General features: G+C 34.0%; 2 protein-coding genes across 2 annotated transcripts in view; one reads left to right on the forward strand and one right to left on the reverse strand.

Annotated features, from left to right (window-relative positions):
- LOC127153371 (NLR family CARD domain-containing protein 3) overlaps positions 1 to 17,304 on the forward strand; it is a 269,389-nt gene that overhangs the window by 101,651 nt on the left and 150,434 nt on the right. The gene's annotated exons all lie outside the window — the stretch shown is intronic.
- Positions 1 to 17,304, reverse strand: part of add3a (adducin 3 (gamma) a) — a 45,443-nt gene that overhangs the window by 11,898 nt on the left and 16,241 nt on the right. Inside the window, 9 exon segments of the mRNA XM_051095520.1 lie at positions 585 to 708; positions 966 to 983; positions 1,181 to 1,264; positions 2,843 to 2,959; positions 4,612 to 4,863; positions 6,710 to 6,883; positions 8,498 to 8,596; positions 8,701 to 8,844; positions 8,973 to 9,122. Of these exon segments, the coding sequence (XP_050951477.1) occupies positions 585 to 708; positions 966 to 983; positions 1,181 to 1,264; positions 2,843 to 2,959; positions 4,612 to 4,863; positions 6,710 to 6,883; positions 8,498 to 8,596; positions 8,701 to 8,844; positions 8,973 to 9,122 (1,162 nt within the window).

Here is a 17,304-nt window from a genome sequence, read left to right on the forward strand (position 1 = left end):
GCTTTCAAAATCTGTCAGTTCTATAGCGAAATACAAACAGTATATCTATTACAATAATGTGTTTTTCACGCTCTTTAATGTGGCGTGACAGATTGCTGTATTCGCTTCAGTTTAAGAATGTCACTCTATCGTGAACTCACGTACAACATTTAACGAAAGCTAGAGATCACTGTTTATAGAGTAAAATATGGATATTTCTCTTTACACAAATCATCAGTTCACTTCAGAAAGCCTTTATTAACCCCCTGTAGCTGTGTGGAGTATGTTTCATGATGGATGGATGCACTTTTTTGAACTTCAAAATCTCAACATCCATTCACTGCCATTATAAAGCTTGGAAGAGCCAGAACATTTTTTTTTTATACAACTCTGCTTGTATTTGTATGAAAGAAGAAAGTTATATACACCTAGGACGGCTTGAGGGTGAGTGAATCATGGGGTAATTTTCATTTTTGGGTGAACTGTTCCTTTAATGCATCTTTACTAAATATAATTAATTTACTTTAAAAACAAAAAAACAAAACATAAATCCTTTGTGTGGTAGTGTACAGTGTAGGTGTGAGGGACTCGCGAGCGTGATTTACCGTCTAATCCGGGCTGCTGACGTTCTACTCGTTTCTGGTAGTCGTCCAGGTCTTTCTCGCTCAGCTCGCTGAAGGGGTTTGGAGGAAGCGGTCCCGTCTGTTCCTCGTCATCGCCCATGTACGGCTGCACGTGTGCGTGGGCAGAGCAGAAAACACAAAATAAGACACTAGAGGCGAATCTCAGTTATAAAACAAGTCATAATGACGACAAAAACACACAGACCATCAGACGTGTGCATTCAAAAGCAAAACAGTCACAAATCCTCTAACATTAAAACATAAAATGAAGTGAGAACACCGCAAATCCAAAACTACAATGTTTAACATGCAGTTATTTTAAAACCGAGACACAACGACAAACAAAACTCCCTGGGATTTTACCTGGACTGGCGACTGTGCCTTAAAGAGAGAAACAGAGCTTCATAAGACCCTGCTTTAAAACATGAGGCCTTTGCCTTATACTGATGCACAAATCACCAACGCCACTGTGATGTGTCACATTCAACTGTGTCTGAGAGGATCTGGCGCCATCTAGTGACACGGGTGTCATGCGACACCTATCTGGTACTGTAAGGTTATGTCGCTCTGACACTCACCGGCGGTCTCTCCACCACAATCCCTGCCAGCCGGTGTGATTGCGGCCCTGCTGTCGTCATGTCAAAACGGTTCTGTTCGCGAATCTGAAAAAAGATCACAAGAAAGATGTTTAAGCCTTAGTGACATTTATGAAATGGTTAATACGAGTCCTAACGGACCGTTTTAACAGACTGTGATCACGGGTTTCCACAGTTATTAATTATTATATGTTTTTGCAATTTTATTAAAAAAAGAAAACATTCAATCATAACACTAAATTGTTGGCATTACAGGAATAGTTCAGCCAGACTTGAAAATTGTCATCTTTTTCCAAACTTGTGTGAGTTTCTTTCTTCTGTTGAGCACAAAATTTGAAGAATGTTGGCCCTGAACAGTTGATGGCAGCCATTGACTTCCATAGTATGGAAAAAATAAAAATAAATACTATGGGAGTCAATGGCTCAATTCTTCTAAACATTGTTGTGTTAACAGAAGAACAAAACTGATGTTTGAAATGACATACACTACCAGTCAAAAGTTTTTGAACAGTAAGACTTTTAATGTTTTTTTTTTTTTTTTTTAAGTCTCTTCTGCTCAGCAAGCCTGCATTTATTTGATCCAAAATAGAGCAAAAGCAGTACAATTCTGAAATATTTTTACTATTTAAAATAACTGCTTTCTATTTGAATATATTTTAAAATTTAATTTATTCCTGTGACCAAATCTACATTTTCAGCATCATTACTCCAGTCTTTAGTGTCACATGATCCTTCAAAAATCATTCTAATATGCTGATTTGCTCTTCAAGAAACATTTATCATTACTATTATGATTATCAATATTTAAAACGGTTGAGTACATTTTTCCTCAGGATTCTTTGTTACAACAGGATCATGTGACTGGAGTAATGATGCTAGAAATTCAGCTTTGAAATCACTGAAATAAATTACATTTTAAAATACACTGCCCTCTAAAAGTTTGGAAACGCCTTAGAAAAGTGGGGTTTTGGACAATATTGGCATGAATCCTTTTTAATTTGTAATAAGTTTGCAAATTAAAAAATTATTATTGCTGGTCTTCGATGATAATGTCAAATTACTTTAATGTATTTGCATCAAAAAATGATAAGGATTTAAACTGATATCATCCAAAACCACACTTTGCCAGGGGTGTTTCCAAACTTGTGGAGGGCAGTGTATATTCAAATGGAAAACAGTTATGTTATATAAAGTAAAAATATTTCAAAATGTTACCGTTTTTGCTGTACTTTGGATAAAATAAATTCAGGCTTGGTGAGCAGAAGAAACGTCTTTAAAAAAACATTTTTTACTGGTAGTGTAATAAATAAATGACAATTTTTGTGTGAACTAACCCTTTGAATTGCAGAAAACTAGTTAACCATGAGTGTTTCTAATACAACGACCGAGGCAGGTAAATTTGACATATTTCTTTTTCTGATCACAGAAAACAATCTCTCCATATTTTGTTTCCTCATTTTAAAAAAAAGTCAGAATTCTACGTTTTTTTTTCTTTTGCTTTTGGAGCAAATGTGAACGCAAAAATGGTATTTGTCGTCATGAATTTTTTCGTTCACCTACAGAAGTTTACCCAACTAGGACGACAGAAATATGAAAAGGGTCCACGTGTGAGTTTTAAACCGTCTGACCGCACTCATAACTCACCTTATTTCTCCTCTCCAGGACTTCGCTGGGGTTTGTGTTCAGAGGAACAAACTGGTTGGGATCTTCAATGCGGATCGGAGTCCCGCTGGCGTTTCCACCGTCATATGACTTCATCCACTGCAAATGTGGAGTAAGACAAAGAGATTTAGTACAGAATTCAAGGAAATAAAAACAGAATTTTTGAGACCACTCAGAGTTGGTGTAAAGTCACAGCTGTTTTGCAAGAGTTGCAACAAATTCTCTCAATGCTGAACTCATTCAAACCAATTATACAAACATACATTTTTTTTTTTGCCATGTAAACACAAATGTCTAGTTTTGAACTAGATCTATACTTGGTTAGTTTGACATTTCATTCTTGGTAAAAGAGCAGAACAGTTTTGTCTACTACACATACTGAAGCACACATGACATTTTTAGTATTTTCAGTGTCTGAAGTGTCATTATATGAGGACATGCACACATGTACTTCATCTCCAGAGCTGCTCTGAGAGTCAGTTCACCAACATTTCACCATTTTCATCATAATAAATGTATATAAACAGCAACTTCACAACAACCTATCAAAATAAAAATTAGGTTTTACTTGAGACAAAAATATATTACTAATGTACAGTAGACTGTACTTCTCAAAATCAATAATAATAATAATAAAAGATTTTTTAACACTATTTTACAATCATGCATATTTTCCCATGTTTTCATTTTAGACTAAGAAAGTGGTTTGAGTCGTTCGTTCATCACATGACAGCACCATAAGATGAACGAACGACTCTAAAAACCCGAAGACTCGAAACAGGTGAACTAATTCCAGTACAGAACCTAATAGGATGCTGCACATGCGCGACTGAACAAATCCAGATTCATTCAGAATGAACGAATCGTTCAAGAACGACCCATCACTAATTCGTAGCATCGTGGACGTGCATCCCAGAGCCTGTGCTACACAAGCTTTTGTGCTTAAAATGTATGCACATTTTTATTTTTCGAAAAAAATGACTGTTTCACTTGATAAGACCCTTCTTCCTCGGCTGGGATCGTTTAGAGCCCTTTGAAGCTGCATTTAAACTGCATTTTGGAAGTTCAAAATCGGGGCACCAATGAAGTCCATTATATGGAGAAAAATCCTGAAATGTTTTCCTCAAAAACCATAATTTCCTCACGACTGAAGACAAAGACATGAACATCTTGGATGACAAGGGGGTGAGTACATTATTTGTAAATTGTTGTTCTGGAAGTGGACTTCTCCTTTAAATAATGGAACCTTATTGTAAAGTGTTACTGGAGTTTTTGTTAAACATTTAGTAGATTATTAAACTGGTTAAGTTTTAAGATTTCAATGAATTAGAAATACCACATTAAGCAGCAAAATGTAATTAAACAATTAAGATGAATCCAGAATAATTAAAACTGAAAAAACAGAATCCAGAATAATTTCATAGGGCCCTAAAACTCCAGCTAAAGCTGTAATACTAAAGCCTCGACCACTAGAGGTCAGGGGAGAACAGTGTTTGGCATCAGGCTTGAAGGCAGTGGCGTCCTCCAGTCAACTGACAGGAGTTATGAGGCTTCAAAAGTTTATCTGTGATGACAGAAATATGAGCTCATTTAATCTGCAGCTAGACCGTCAGCTATGTCCAGGAAATAACCACATTCTTGCTCGTCCACAAAATCCAACTGAAGACTTTCTGGTAAGAAAGATGTACTACTTTTACAGGAACACTTTTTTTCATTCAGAAGGCTGGATTGCACAAATCCCAGAGACTCACCATGGTCTTGGTGCGTCCGTTCTCCTCGCTCGCCCCATCTGACACGTTCACTTTCATGTAGCTGTTGGGTGAATTGAGCCAGCGTGTTTTCTCTCGCTGCTGTCGCTGCTGCAGTAACTTCAGAGGGAAACGTGGAGTGTCGTCGTCGTCGAACATGAACGCCGTCACTGTCGCAGGAATCTCCACTTCGCTCTTGTGTCGCGGCTTCTCCCGTACAATGGGGTGCCGGTACGTGTAGCCTGTTCTGTAACCCTGGAAGTAAAAAATAAATATTTTTAATATGCATGAAAAAAGTATGACAAAATGCAAAACTATTTTATAGTGGATACAGAAAGAAAAAGTTTGGAAAAGAATAAAAACTACTAATACTATGAACAAGAACTACAAATATGCAAACTATAAATAAATAATAAACACAAAGATATATGCAAATATAAACACAATATAATATATTATTAATTAATTAATTGGATATTATTATAATTGGTTCATTTATTAAATACTATATTTATAACTTTTATTAATACATACACAATAATACATCTCACAGTAGCATTATTAAAATATTTAATAATAAGAACAAAAAATTAAATAAATAAATAAATAAATACACAAAAAACAGATGTAAATATAATTACAAATAGAATTAATTATGGGTAAAACTGAAATGCTAACATTATTAAGATTATGTATATGTAAAAAATATTTCTAATAAGTGCTGTATAATATATATATATATATATATATATATATATATATATATATATATACACACACACACTATTTAATATATAACTATATATTAAAAACTACATAGAAAATTATTTATATGTATTTATCATTAATATACATTATTAAAATACTTTGTGTAAATATATATATTTTAAAAACATTTGTATTATTAAATATTTAAATACCAATACTATTATATATATTTAATGTATACATTAATAAATACATTTTAAATATTTTATTATATATTTTTAAATATATAGTATTTAATAAATTATGTATAATATATATGTTAAATAATATTAACATGTTTTATATATATATATATTCATTTTTATTTGTATTATTAAATATTTACCTAACATTACTAACACATTTAATATGTTAATACATTATAAATCATACTAATAATCCATTATGAATCATTTATTAATTAATAAATATTTAAAACTATATAATGATTTATATGGTATACATTAATACATATTATTAAAACGTTTAATATATAAAACTATTGTTTCATTATTGTGTATGTATTAATAATATACACATGTATGTGTGTGTATACACACACCTATATAGTTCTTAAATATTGAATAATAAAAAGTAAAAGGTTGAAAACTAGTCAAATTTTCGAAACTGTAAGGACGAGACCTATTCTTGAAATCATGTAATTGCCTTAAATGACTGTAAGGCCTTTTATGAATGAGCATAATGAATAATTCAACACTGAATTATTCAGCTGAATTGGTTTATATAATGAGCCGCTGCTTGCAAATGGACTTTGCAGAAAGAAATGGCACCAGAACTACAAAAGGCACTTTTAAAGGTCCATCTGTGTTTCAAGCGCATTATATAACCATAAGGCTAAAACTCTCCAGCAGAAGCAGGAAAAGCATCTCGGTTCACTGAAAGCTGGTGACGGCGGCTCACTGAGCGACACACCATATCATTATCATCTTCCACATCACTCCATTCTTCTGCCGCGGCTGAGAAAACACACTTTCCACATGCCTGCATTCTTCCCTATCTCACACGGACAGAGAGAGAGAGAAAACAGCGCGTCTGCACAGCTGGAGAATAAGAGACCGACAGAAAGAAGAGAGTTTGCCTTTCAGTCTCCTTTCGTCTGCCTAATAGGAGAGGAAAGAGGGCGGGAAACGAAACAGGCTAAAAGACGCAGAAAGAAGTGATTTTCCAGTCTCTCCGCTGTGATTATTCCTCTCAAACGCAGCTGGACTAGTAGTAAGTAGTCATTTCAGCTGTTTTTGGCTCGACGGCTCAGTTTAAAGCGGAGTTCATATCCAGTTGTCCGCTGTATGTGTATCTCATTGGGAGATAAGTTTAGTCTCACACGAGCACTTACCAGGTTGTCCAGCATTCTCATAAGCGACTCGAACTCCAGCTCTCCCAGCCTCCACTTGTGCTGAGAGCCCATGTTGACCCCTGCCTGTGCCACCCCATGCGTGCGAGGTTTGTACTTCTCCAGATCCAGGACGATCAGGTTCTCCACTCCTCCAGCACATGAGAACGCATTCACCTACAGAGAAATGTGCACAGGTTTTTACAGAAATGCAAATTTAAATATCTAGGCATATTAAAAATATACTACTACTATACAGTAAATATATACGTTTTTTTTTTTAAGGAATGATCAATTTTTTCTTCCATTATTTAATTTGAACACTAAACCTATTAATAGTCTAATTAAACTGTAATGTTTCACATTTGATAACTAGAAAAATCACAAAACAACAACCACAAAACCAGAAGAAAACAAACAAAAAGAAAGAAAACAACAAAGAAAAAAAAAAAAAAAACAAACAAACAAAAAAAAAAAACAGAATTTGAATTAAAAACAAACAAACAAATAAATAAAATTTCATTGGTCCATAAAATGAGATTTTATTAAACTTTTAATAAACTAATTCAATTTTGGGATAAATAAATAAATAAATGAATGAATGAATAAATAAATGAGTGAATGAATGGAATTTGGGAGAAAATAAAACTATTTTATATGGACCTAAAAAAAATATTTTTTATTCAACTTAATGAATGAATGAATGAATGAATGAATGAATGAATGAACGAACAAACGAACGTACGTACTGAATTTGGAAATTCAAGGGCCCTAAAAATGTAACTTTTAATAAATTGTTAAATTGTATAACTCTTACATAAAAAACAAACAAACAAACAAACAAACAAACAAACAAAAAAATACAATTGTTTAGACATGCTTTTTTTATTATTATGCTCATTGATGATTTAATTAAGCCTTTAAAACAGAATCCAGAAAAAAAAAAAAAACAAAAACAAAAAAACAGAATTTTAATAAATAAATTAAATAAAAACAAAACAAAACAAACAAATGAAATTTCATAGGTCCCTAAAATGTGTTTTTATTAAACTTTTAATAAATTGTTAAATTGTATAAACGTCTCATGATTATAATTAACTAGACGTGTTTTTTGATGACTGAAATTTAGTCTAGATAAATTAAAATGGAAAACTAAAACAAACTAACTGAATTTTGGGGTAAATAAATAAATAAATATACAAATAAATAAATACATTTTGGGGAAAATAAAACTAATTTCATATGGCCCTAAATATTTATCTAAAATATTTTTTGTTAAACTTAATGAATGAGTCCAAGGACCCTAAAAATTTAACTTTTAATAAATTGTTAAATTGTATAAGTCTCAAGATTTTTTTTTTAATTAAACGTAGATGAAAAATGTATATACAACACTATAAAAGATTTTTGGTCCTTTTGATAAAAAAAATTGAAGCATGGGTTTGGTTGAAAACCAAACTGAAAAATTGTGACAAACATATTACTACAGATTTTTTTTTAAAGGAATAATTTAAAAAAATCCATTACATTTTATCAGTAATCCTCTTTTTTTTTTTTTTTTTTTTTTTTGCCTTGTTTTTTTTTTTTTTTGTTTTTTCATTCTTTGTATTCTCATTTTACAGAAATGAAGTGTAGATCGCTCAGCTTGCTTTATAGCGATGTTTAAATGGACAACAGCCATTAAAATTACCCAAAGAGCACCAGACTTTCTGTTAGCCCTCTATTTTTATTTATGTTTCAACACTAAAACTGAACAAATAAACTATAAATCTACTAAAAATAAAAAATTACCTGAATTTCACAGGCAAACTGAGCACTGTAAATGTAGTGAAAGGCCTCTTCAATGGTCTCCCCGAGAGCCACAATCCCATGATTCCTTAAAACCAACACCTGCAACACAAACACGCATAGATAGTTATCTTGCACATTTACAAACTAACCACATTTTTCACTTTCATACTTGATTAAAATGATAAATACAGGAGGTAGCTCACCTTCGCTGATGGTCCAAGGGCTTTCTGCAGCTCTATGCGCTCCTCCTGCTCATCCAAACTACCTTGGTAGTTATAATAAGCAATGTCACCCAGGATCAGAGCCTCCTGAGAGATGGGCAGAAGCCCACACTTCATAGACGACACCTGACAAGACAAGAGATTAGCACAAGTCATGGTGATTAACAAAAAAACACTCAGAATTGCAATATAAGCTTTGAAATATTTGATAGAGCATATGGAGCACAAGCAGGTGGGACTGGATGGAAACTTACAGCAGCAGCAGCCGGTGTGCGTATGTGAATGACGCAGCGCACATCGGGTCTCACGGAGTAGATGGCAGCGTGAGGACTGAAGCCGTCCGGGTCGACCTGCAGGTTGGTGGAGCCCTGATCGATCACGTCACCGAGAATATTCACCTTCACCTGGAGAACCAAAGAAACACAAAGTAGTGTTTTATGACCAAAGGTGATTGTAAAAATGTATGCTAAATAGATTTAAACAGAACCCTGGGTATTAAGACTTGTATGGCTTGATATATCGTTAAATGACATATTACTGAAGTATGTAGTGGAAAACCCATGGAAGATTTACGTTATTTTTTTAAAAATTTACATTTTATACACATTTTGGACTATGGGGGCGCCATTACTTCAATGTACTCTGTGAGCTACTGGCACTACCTGTTGCTGTTTTTACCACAACACAACTCGGAAAATAAAATACTGATATGATAAGCACAGCTAATGAAAGAGCTTACAGGTGGTGATGGATATAAGCGTAGGCTTAAGCCACTGATTTCTCCTCACAAGGAGTCTAAATTAATCGGTTTTGCCAATTAATCGTCACCGATAGTTGATTGCCGGAACTATCGGTTACCGATAGTTTTTCCGGGTCAGGTCCGTTGCTGGAACAGCTCAAAAATTCCTAATTATACAGCAAAGTCCCTATAGTCTTTGTTATACAGCACAAGAGTGGCATCTAGTGGCGGAAATCACTGACAGCACGTGCAGTTTGTTTAGACACATGCACAGAGTGGGACACTTCAAAGGCAGATTTAAAACATGGACAGTGAAACGGTGTGTACAGTATACTGTAGTGCATGTTTTCATATCATTACTAAGTGATGAATTTGTTGACTAGATGCTGCATTGCTGGAGAAAGGACAGCAGTATACTTTTGCCCGTTTGGTGATCAAATAAAGTCTTGTAGACCGCCGCTTGAATTGGACGCGATGCGTCCAGTGTGTGTGATACCGGACAGCTGCGAGTCCTTCTAGACGTGGCGCTGCACTTTTGCCCGTTGTGTGACTAACATATTTTTATATTTTGATTAGATAACCACAAATGTTCTAGAATAGAAGCAGTTAAATTGTTAAAGTACACAATATCCATATGTATGTCATTTCAATACTGTGGGCTTTGTGTAGATATTTAAAGATGGCCATCTTTAGCTTGACTGTTGATGTAATGGTAACACTTTACAATATGAGTCCATTTGTAACATTAAGATTGATGAAAGCTGTAGAATAGAAGTATTGTTCCTTGAGTGTGTTAATTTCAACATGTACTGATATATTTAAAAAAAATTAGTTGCTTTTGTTAATATTAATGAAAAATGAACTGACAATAATGATAATGATTAATAATAATATTTTTATTAATTTACAAAGTATGGTTCAGTAGGCTACTTTTTTTTTTTTTTTTTTTTAAATAGTAGAGCACTCTTTATTTTCCGTTCAGTATCCATTTTAAAAACTATTGGTCACTTAATCGGTATCGGGCAGTGTGGTCCAACCTAGTTATCAGTATCGGTAAAATCCAATATCGGTCGACCTCTATTCTAAATTCTCCCGGATATCAAGTAAATTCTACGCTGAGAAACTCCTTCAGTGGCTGCGGCTTCATGACAAGCGTTGCATGTTTACATCCTATTAGGATGCCAACTAGCGTTGTCTCTGCCATTTGTAAGCTCTTTCAGTAGCTGTGGTTTACTAAAAGCCTCAAAGGCATCAGAGCTAAAGTGGAGAAAACAGACACAGGTCTTCAGAAAGTTTTATTCATCCACAGGCATCTTCCTATTCTTTTCTCCACTTCTTATCACTAGGAAAGCAGTGAAGACTTACATTACTTCTCTTGTTGCACTTTGATGGAAAATTACAACCAAAAGCTGCATAATGTGGCATCGTATCAGTATTTTATTTTCTAAGTTGCTTATTCCGAGTTGTTTTGTGGTAAAAAATAGCAGCAGGTAGTGTCAGTAGCTTATCGAGTGCAACTATTTGACATAATCAAAAGTATTGGTGCCCCCATAGTCCAAAATATGCATCAAATGATGTAGATTTAAAAAAAAATGTAAATCTTTTCTGGGGTTTCTACTACATATTTCAGTAAGAGACATAATTTATGTTATATTTGGCCATACACATCTTAATACCAGGGCTTTCCTTTAAAAATAATAATATTAGCACAGATACAGCATTTGATCACTAGTATCTGATTGCTTATTAAAGGAGAAGTTCACTTCCAGAAGAAAAATCTTTCTCCATATAGTGGATATAGTTGAACGTCCAAAATACAGTTTAAATGCAGCTTCAAAGGACTCTAAATGATCACAGCTGAGAAAGAAGGTTCTTACCTAGCAAAAGATTGGATCATTTCTATTTAAAAAATTGTACAATTTATATACTTTTTAACCTCAAAAGCTCTTCTTGTCTAGCTCTTTTCAGAAAATAACTGATCGTTTTGCTAGATAAGACCCTTTTTCTCCAGCTGGGATCGTTTAGAGCCCTTTAAAGCTGCATTTAAACTACATTTTGGAAGTTCAAACTCGGGGCACCATTGAAGTCTATTACATGGAGAGAAATCCTGAAATGTTTTTCTTAAAAAACAATTTATTTATAATCGAAGAAAGGAAGGAAGGAAAATCTTGGATGACAAGAGGGTGAGAAAATTATCTGTAAATTTTTGTTCTGGAAGTGAACTTCTCCTTTAAACAAACCAGAAGTATCAATACACAGACTGTAAGTCTTAACTCTCACATCCTACACTATCTCTCATTTCCTATTCATCCTGACACTGTGCACCTAATCAGGAAGGAACTGTCATCTGAGATAAACTGAGAACCGGTGGATGATTCAGTTAAAGTTTTAAATAAGACTTGAGTTCCTGGTAACGTCAACAGATGACACCAATGGGGAAAAACTCCAGGAAGTTTACAGCCATATTCACACTAATGTTTGTCAACATAAATTTTGTGCCAACACAAATGATTTTTTGTTTTTTTTTTGGACAGTAGAGACATTTTGTATTTCAAATAAATGCTGTTTTGAACTTTTTATTCATCAAAGAATCCTGTTTTCAACATTGATGATAATCAGAAATGTTTTGTCAACAACAAATCATCATATTAGAATGATTTCTAAAGGATCACGTGACACTGAAGACTGGAGCAATGATGGTGAAAATTCAGCTTTGCATCACAAGAATTAATTACTTTTTAATACATACTACAATAGAAAATAGGTATTTTAATTGGTAAAAATATTTAAATATTTATTAAATGAGGCCTTGAGACGAAGAACCATACAAGTCCATATTTTCAAATTTTGAGTAATAAGATTTTTTTCATTTGGATTGTGAACATTATATTATATATTTTTATTTTACTTGAAAATAGACAACAAAAGCTTCTCAATTCTAAGGAGATAACATTTTTCAGTGTCAGTATTAAAAATCAAAAGTTATTGTGATTTATATTTCTGAAATGTGGAAGAACGGTATATGTCCAGTTAGTGTGGAATAACAGTATAACTCCAGTTCATCATATCACTTTAAACCACTAAAGATCTGATTCCTTTATCTTAGTTTTAATACAGTAACAGAAACTTCAGGTTAATATTAAGCATTTCTTTCTAGTTTATTATTATTATTATTATTATTATTATTATTATTATTATTATTATAATTATTTAAAAACAGAAAATACAGTATGAACAATGCATAATACATAGACATTCTTACAGTACAGGCAATAACAATGAATTATTAACAAAAAACAATAAATAAATAAATAAATAAATAAATAAATAAATACAATGCAGACATACATCATAGCTAAATATTATTCAACATATCATAAGGTATACAAGATATATCATAATTTTCTCAACTTTCATTTCGACCTATTCATGGCTGATCTATAGTAGACGCCCAGTAGGCTAGGCTACACGCAAATATAACTGTAACAAGTTAGATAGGATATCTTTGATCACTTCTTGTATGTTTAGATAGCTCCAATAGTGCACCTTGTCGTTTATTTAGAAAAGCTGGCGCAGCGCACCTGTGTATATACTACTTCAAACTGTTCTCGCGCTCCGCCATCTCACGATATAAATAAATATATAAACAAATAAACTCTGCTTGCCGTACTTTACACAGGACTGGCGGGAAATATGAAAGAATACAGCTTTATTATATATGGTATGTGGTTTATTTTGATAGGTTAACTGTTTATGCGGTGTTTAGCGCGTTCAGAGAGAGAGAGAGAGAGAGAGAGATCACATCACATATACGGTTCTTCCACTCAGCAGTTTGGGTGGATTTTTCCCTGGTTTTTGTTCTCCTCTTCGAGTCAAATATGGTTTTCCAGCATCCCTCAAAGCCTTCCTTACTCTGTCCTTCCATTTGGTCATGTCGGCTCTCTTTTTTGCCGAGGTTTTGCCTTTTAATGTCCGAAGCGGACATGACAGCAAGCGGCATCTCCATTCTTCTTTGTGGACATAAACGGTTTTTCCGCGTGACGGTATTTTAACGTTTAAAATGCGGACTCTTGGTCGCGCGAAAATGTCCCCAAACTGTTTCTGTATACAAAGTTCACACATACAATTAATGTCACATGGTTATCTCATTTTTTGTTTTTTTGGACTTATACGGTTGTTCGTCGCACACACTCAAATATTACAGTTTTTACTGAATTTTTGATCAAGTAAATGTTGACTTGAAACTCAGAAACGGTCTAAATTATTGTTTGTCGCTACAAATGATTGTTTTTGCAGTGAATGAAGGTGCTTGTGCACGTCCGGCTCCTCTAGCGCTCTGATCGAATATCAAATTTCATCACATGCTCGCCCTGTAACAAGCCACCCAACATGCCTTTCACATGCCCGTCGATGCCACACCCCATATCACTGCCAGTTCAAAATAAACACACTGTCCCGCTGCTGTTAATGAGCTCAGAATGACATTCAACCTCATACAGATCATATTTATGTACAGTCGCTAATATCATGTGACTGTTTTGACACGAACTCCAAACTCATGCAATTCTTACTGCACCGATTACACAGACTACTAGCACATCCTTACAGGAAGTTGGTCCAATATGGTCAGATCTGCTGTATTATGCCACCACACTAATGCTAATGGACTGAAACAAGACCTAGCTGGTCTCTTAAGAGATGTCAGGAAACTGTGGCGAAATCTTGCATCTGATATTGAGAGAGAGTAGGGTGAGAGTAGGGTAAATCCCAGTGGAAAACTAAACTTGTGCTTTACCGGTGTGTGGTTTGATTTCTGTTCTTGATTTCGGAGTGAAATAAACACATTGAACTGCATGTAACAGGCATAAAAATGGAAGTACACAGAACTACAAGTTACAATTTCCTGCTACATGAACATTTGGAAGTGTTTACAGCAGTTGCTTCATAGACGTGAAACTGCCATATTATGTAAGAGTTGAAGTGATGCTTGCTTTAGCAAAACACTACTAATCAACATTGCTCATACCTGCGGTTAAGGATTTGAACACACTTCTGAAGGTGCGGCCAGATTCAGAGGCTGTTCACATGGAACGTGGTACTTTCCAATGCTCTACTTTTCTATTGCTTTTCTATGTAAATATGCTAGATGGACGTGTATGATGGTTACGTTCCCATCTTTTGCAGCTTTTTGCACGAGCATAAAAACAGAATTTAACACTGAATATCAACAAATTTGCCTATCTGAATATGAATCCTGCATGTTTGCTGTTTTCAGCCTCTGCTGCCTAAACATACGAGTATATAAAAACATTAACATGATCTTTAGAACTGCTAGAGATTCACTTCATGAGCATTTTACCATTACTTTTGAGAAAAACCGTCGTCATCTCAAATACAAACAGAATCTCAAGGGTCTTCACAGCAACCCATCAAAATAAACGTTCGGTTTAACTTGAGAGAAATATAACTTAATGTAAAGCGAGTGCTACTACTACTAACAACATATTATTAAAACAATATTTAAGGAATATTCACCAGAAAATTTATCCAGAATTTATTTACCAGAAAACTGTAAATACCCAACACAGTAATATATAATAAGAATAATAATAAAATAATAATAATGTAATAAATTAATTCTTTATAAAATCTAATTAATATTTATAAATTAATTAGACATGCCTTTGATTATTAAAATGTCATGAAACTATTAGAATGAAATCCAGTTAATTAGTAGAATAATTCACAGAATTTGATTAAATTAAAACTGAATTGGCAAAAAATAAAACGCATTTCATAGGGCCTTAAAAATATAATTGTTAATTTTTTTATAAATTATAAATTATTAATTATTAATTGTTAAATTATGTAAGTTTCATGATTTCAATTAAATAAGCATGCTTTTTGATGCATCTTTTTCGTGTAACCATTAAAATGGAATGAAAAATGGAAAAAACTAAATCCAGGAAAAATTTAAATGGATGAACAAGCATGCCTAATTCATTAAAAACCTGAAAATTATATTATATTTACATTTCTTGTGACTTACAAATTGTTTTTTTTTTTTCCCCTCATATGTTTTGTTACAAAAATTGTGTTTAAGCATGTCTAATTATTTGAACAAATGAAAATGTATATTTACAATAGCAAATTTTACATTTTTTTTTTTTTTTTTTTTTTTTTAGAAATTCTGGGTTGTGTATTTAAATTTTTCTGGCAGAAACATTTAATTTATCTTTTAATCAATTACGCTAACTTTTTTTTTTGGCAAACAATTGGGGTTTACTATTAAAAAAAAAGAATAAATAAATAAAATTATAATTTTAGTAGTAATAGTGGTACAATACTACTGTACAATAATAGCATATTTCTGACAATAACTTCAAGTTAAACCAAACTAATTTTTTATGGATTGCCATGAGGACCTTTAAGTTTCTGTGTGTATAAGATGATAGTTCTGCTCAAATGAAAAGGTAAAATGTTCATTAAATACTTTTAGAGCACACTACACCACAAAATCAAGTTGAATTGGGACACACCTACAGAAATCCGGCTCTTTTGACTACCCACAACACCCCTGCATCAAGGCAGTGAGTTCTGCACAGGCATTTCTGTTAAAAAAAACGCTAAAATCCAGTATTAATGTCATGTTCTTCATTAATGAGTGTTGAAGAGAGTGTAAAAGTAAGTGATCGTGCAGAGGGTTAATAAAACTCTGACCCAGATTGCTGGCCTCGTTCCAGCGGGCACCGACCCACAGCCACGCCCACAGACGAGGAGAACAGAGCTCTGAATGACTGCGTCAGCAACACCGAGCTCTCACACAGAGATAAAAAATCCAGTGTGTTCTGACTATGCAAACGACACGGGTCTTTATCAAACTCTCGCTGTCTAAAACACACTGTCCATGCAAACAAAAAGAAACTGGACAAACCTGTACTGGCTTTGATCCATGCATAAAAGGTCAATATGCACCTATGGTAAACAACATGATAAAAAAAAAAATCTGATCCGCCATTATCCTGCAATGCACAATGGCCGAGTGTATTTTCATGACTGTGAAAAATGTGTTTACTGAAGCAGTGGTCGTAACTCAATCCTAAACACAATCCGGCATTAAAAAAACAGCATTAGCCAGCACAAGAGTGCAAGTCAGATGCGGATACTCGCCTCAGGCGCTTTCAATTCTGTTCACTGAGTCATGAATGCTGCAGGCTGGGGGACAAATGTGCTTCACAAATTCGTTCCAGCGTTAAGTCACCTGATTGGTAGGAATTTGTCAAAACAGCATCCACCACGAGCAGCGTGTCAAAACTCATTAATACGCCAGCGGGAGAGAAAACCATTCAAAAGCGAAAGCTCAAGAACTGGTCGATTTTGTTCGTCACTAACTAACTTGTGGTTTGCAGATCTGAGCCAGAAAGTGAACTCTTAGCAAGGGCGTAAATACAGTCGCAAATGCTTGTATAAACTTGATACGTGCACTTTTGTTCTATGGTGGTGGTGAAAAACTTTAGTCCTCAAGCGAATAATGTTACCTTTGAAAGTCTGATTAAACCAGATGTGTTACTAAGATAGCTAGCTATTAACATACTGAAAGCTTTGACCTTTAACTGAATCTGATTTGACTCCAGATTCAGTCTGAACAAGTGTAGACAAATTGTTTGGCCATCATTCCAGATCATTTACTACGCCAGTGTTTCTGGATCATCAAGGCCTATGATTTCCACGACGCGCGGAAAACGTGGACGGAATAGCGAAATCCACTCACAGATTGGATTTTGAATGTATAAATTAAAAGTAGGTCATTACTTAAATCAAAACACAATATAGACTAGTGTCGGTGA

The sequence above is a fragment of the Labeo rohita genome, chromosome 22 (genome assembly GCF_022985175.1).
Source record: "Labeo rohita strain BAU-BD-2019 chromosome 22, IGBB_LRoh.1.0, whole genome shotgun sequence".
Lineage (NCBI taxonomy): Eukaryota > Metazoa > Chordata > Actinopteri > Cypriniformes > Cyprinidae > Labeo > Labeo rohita.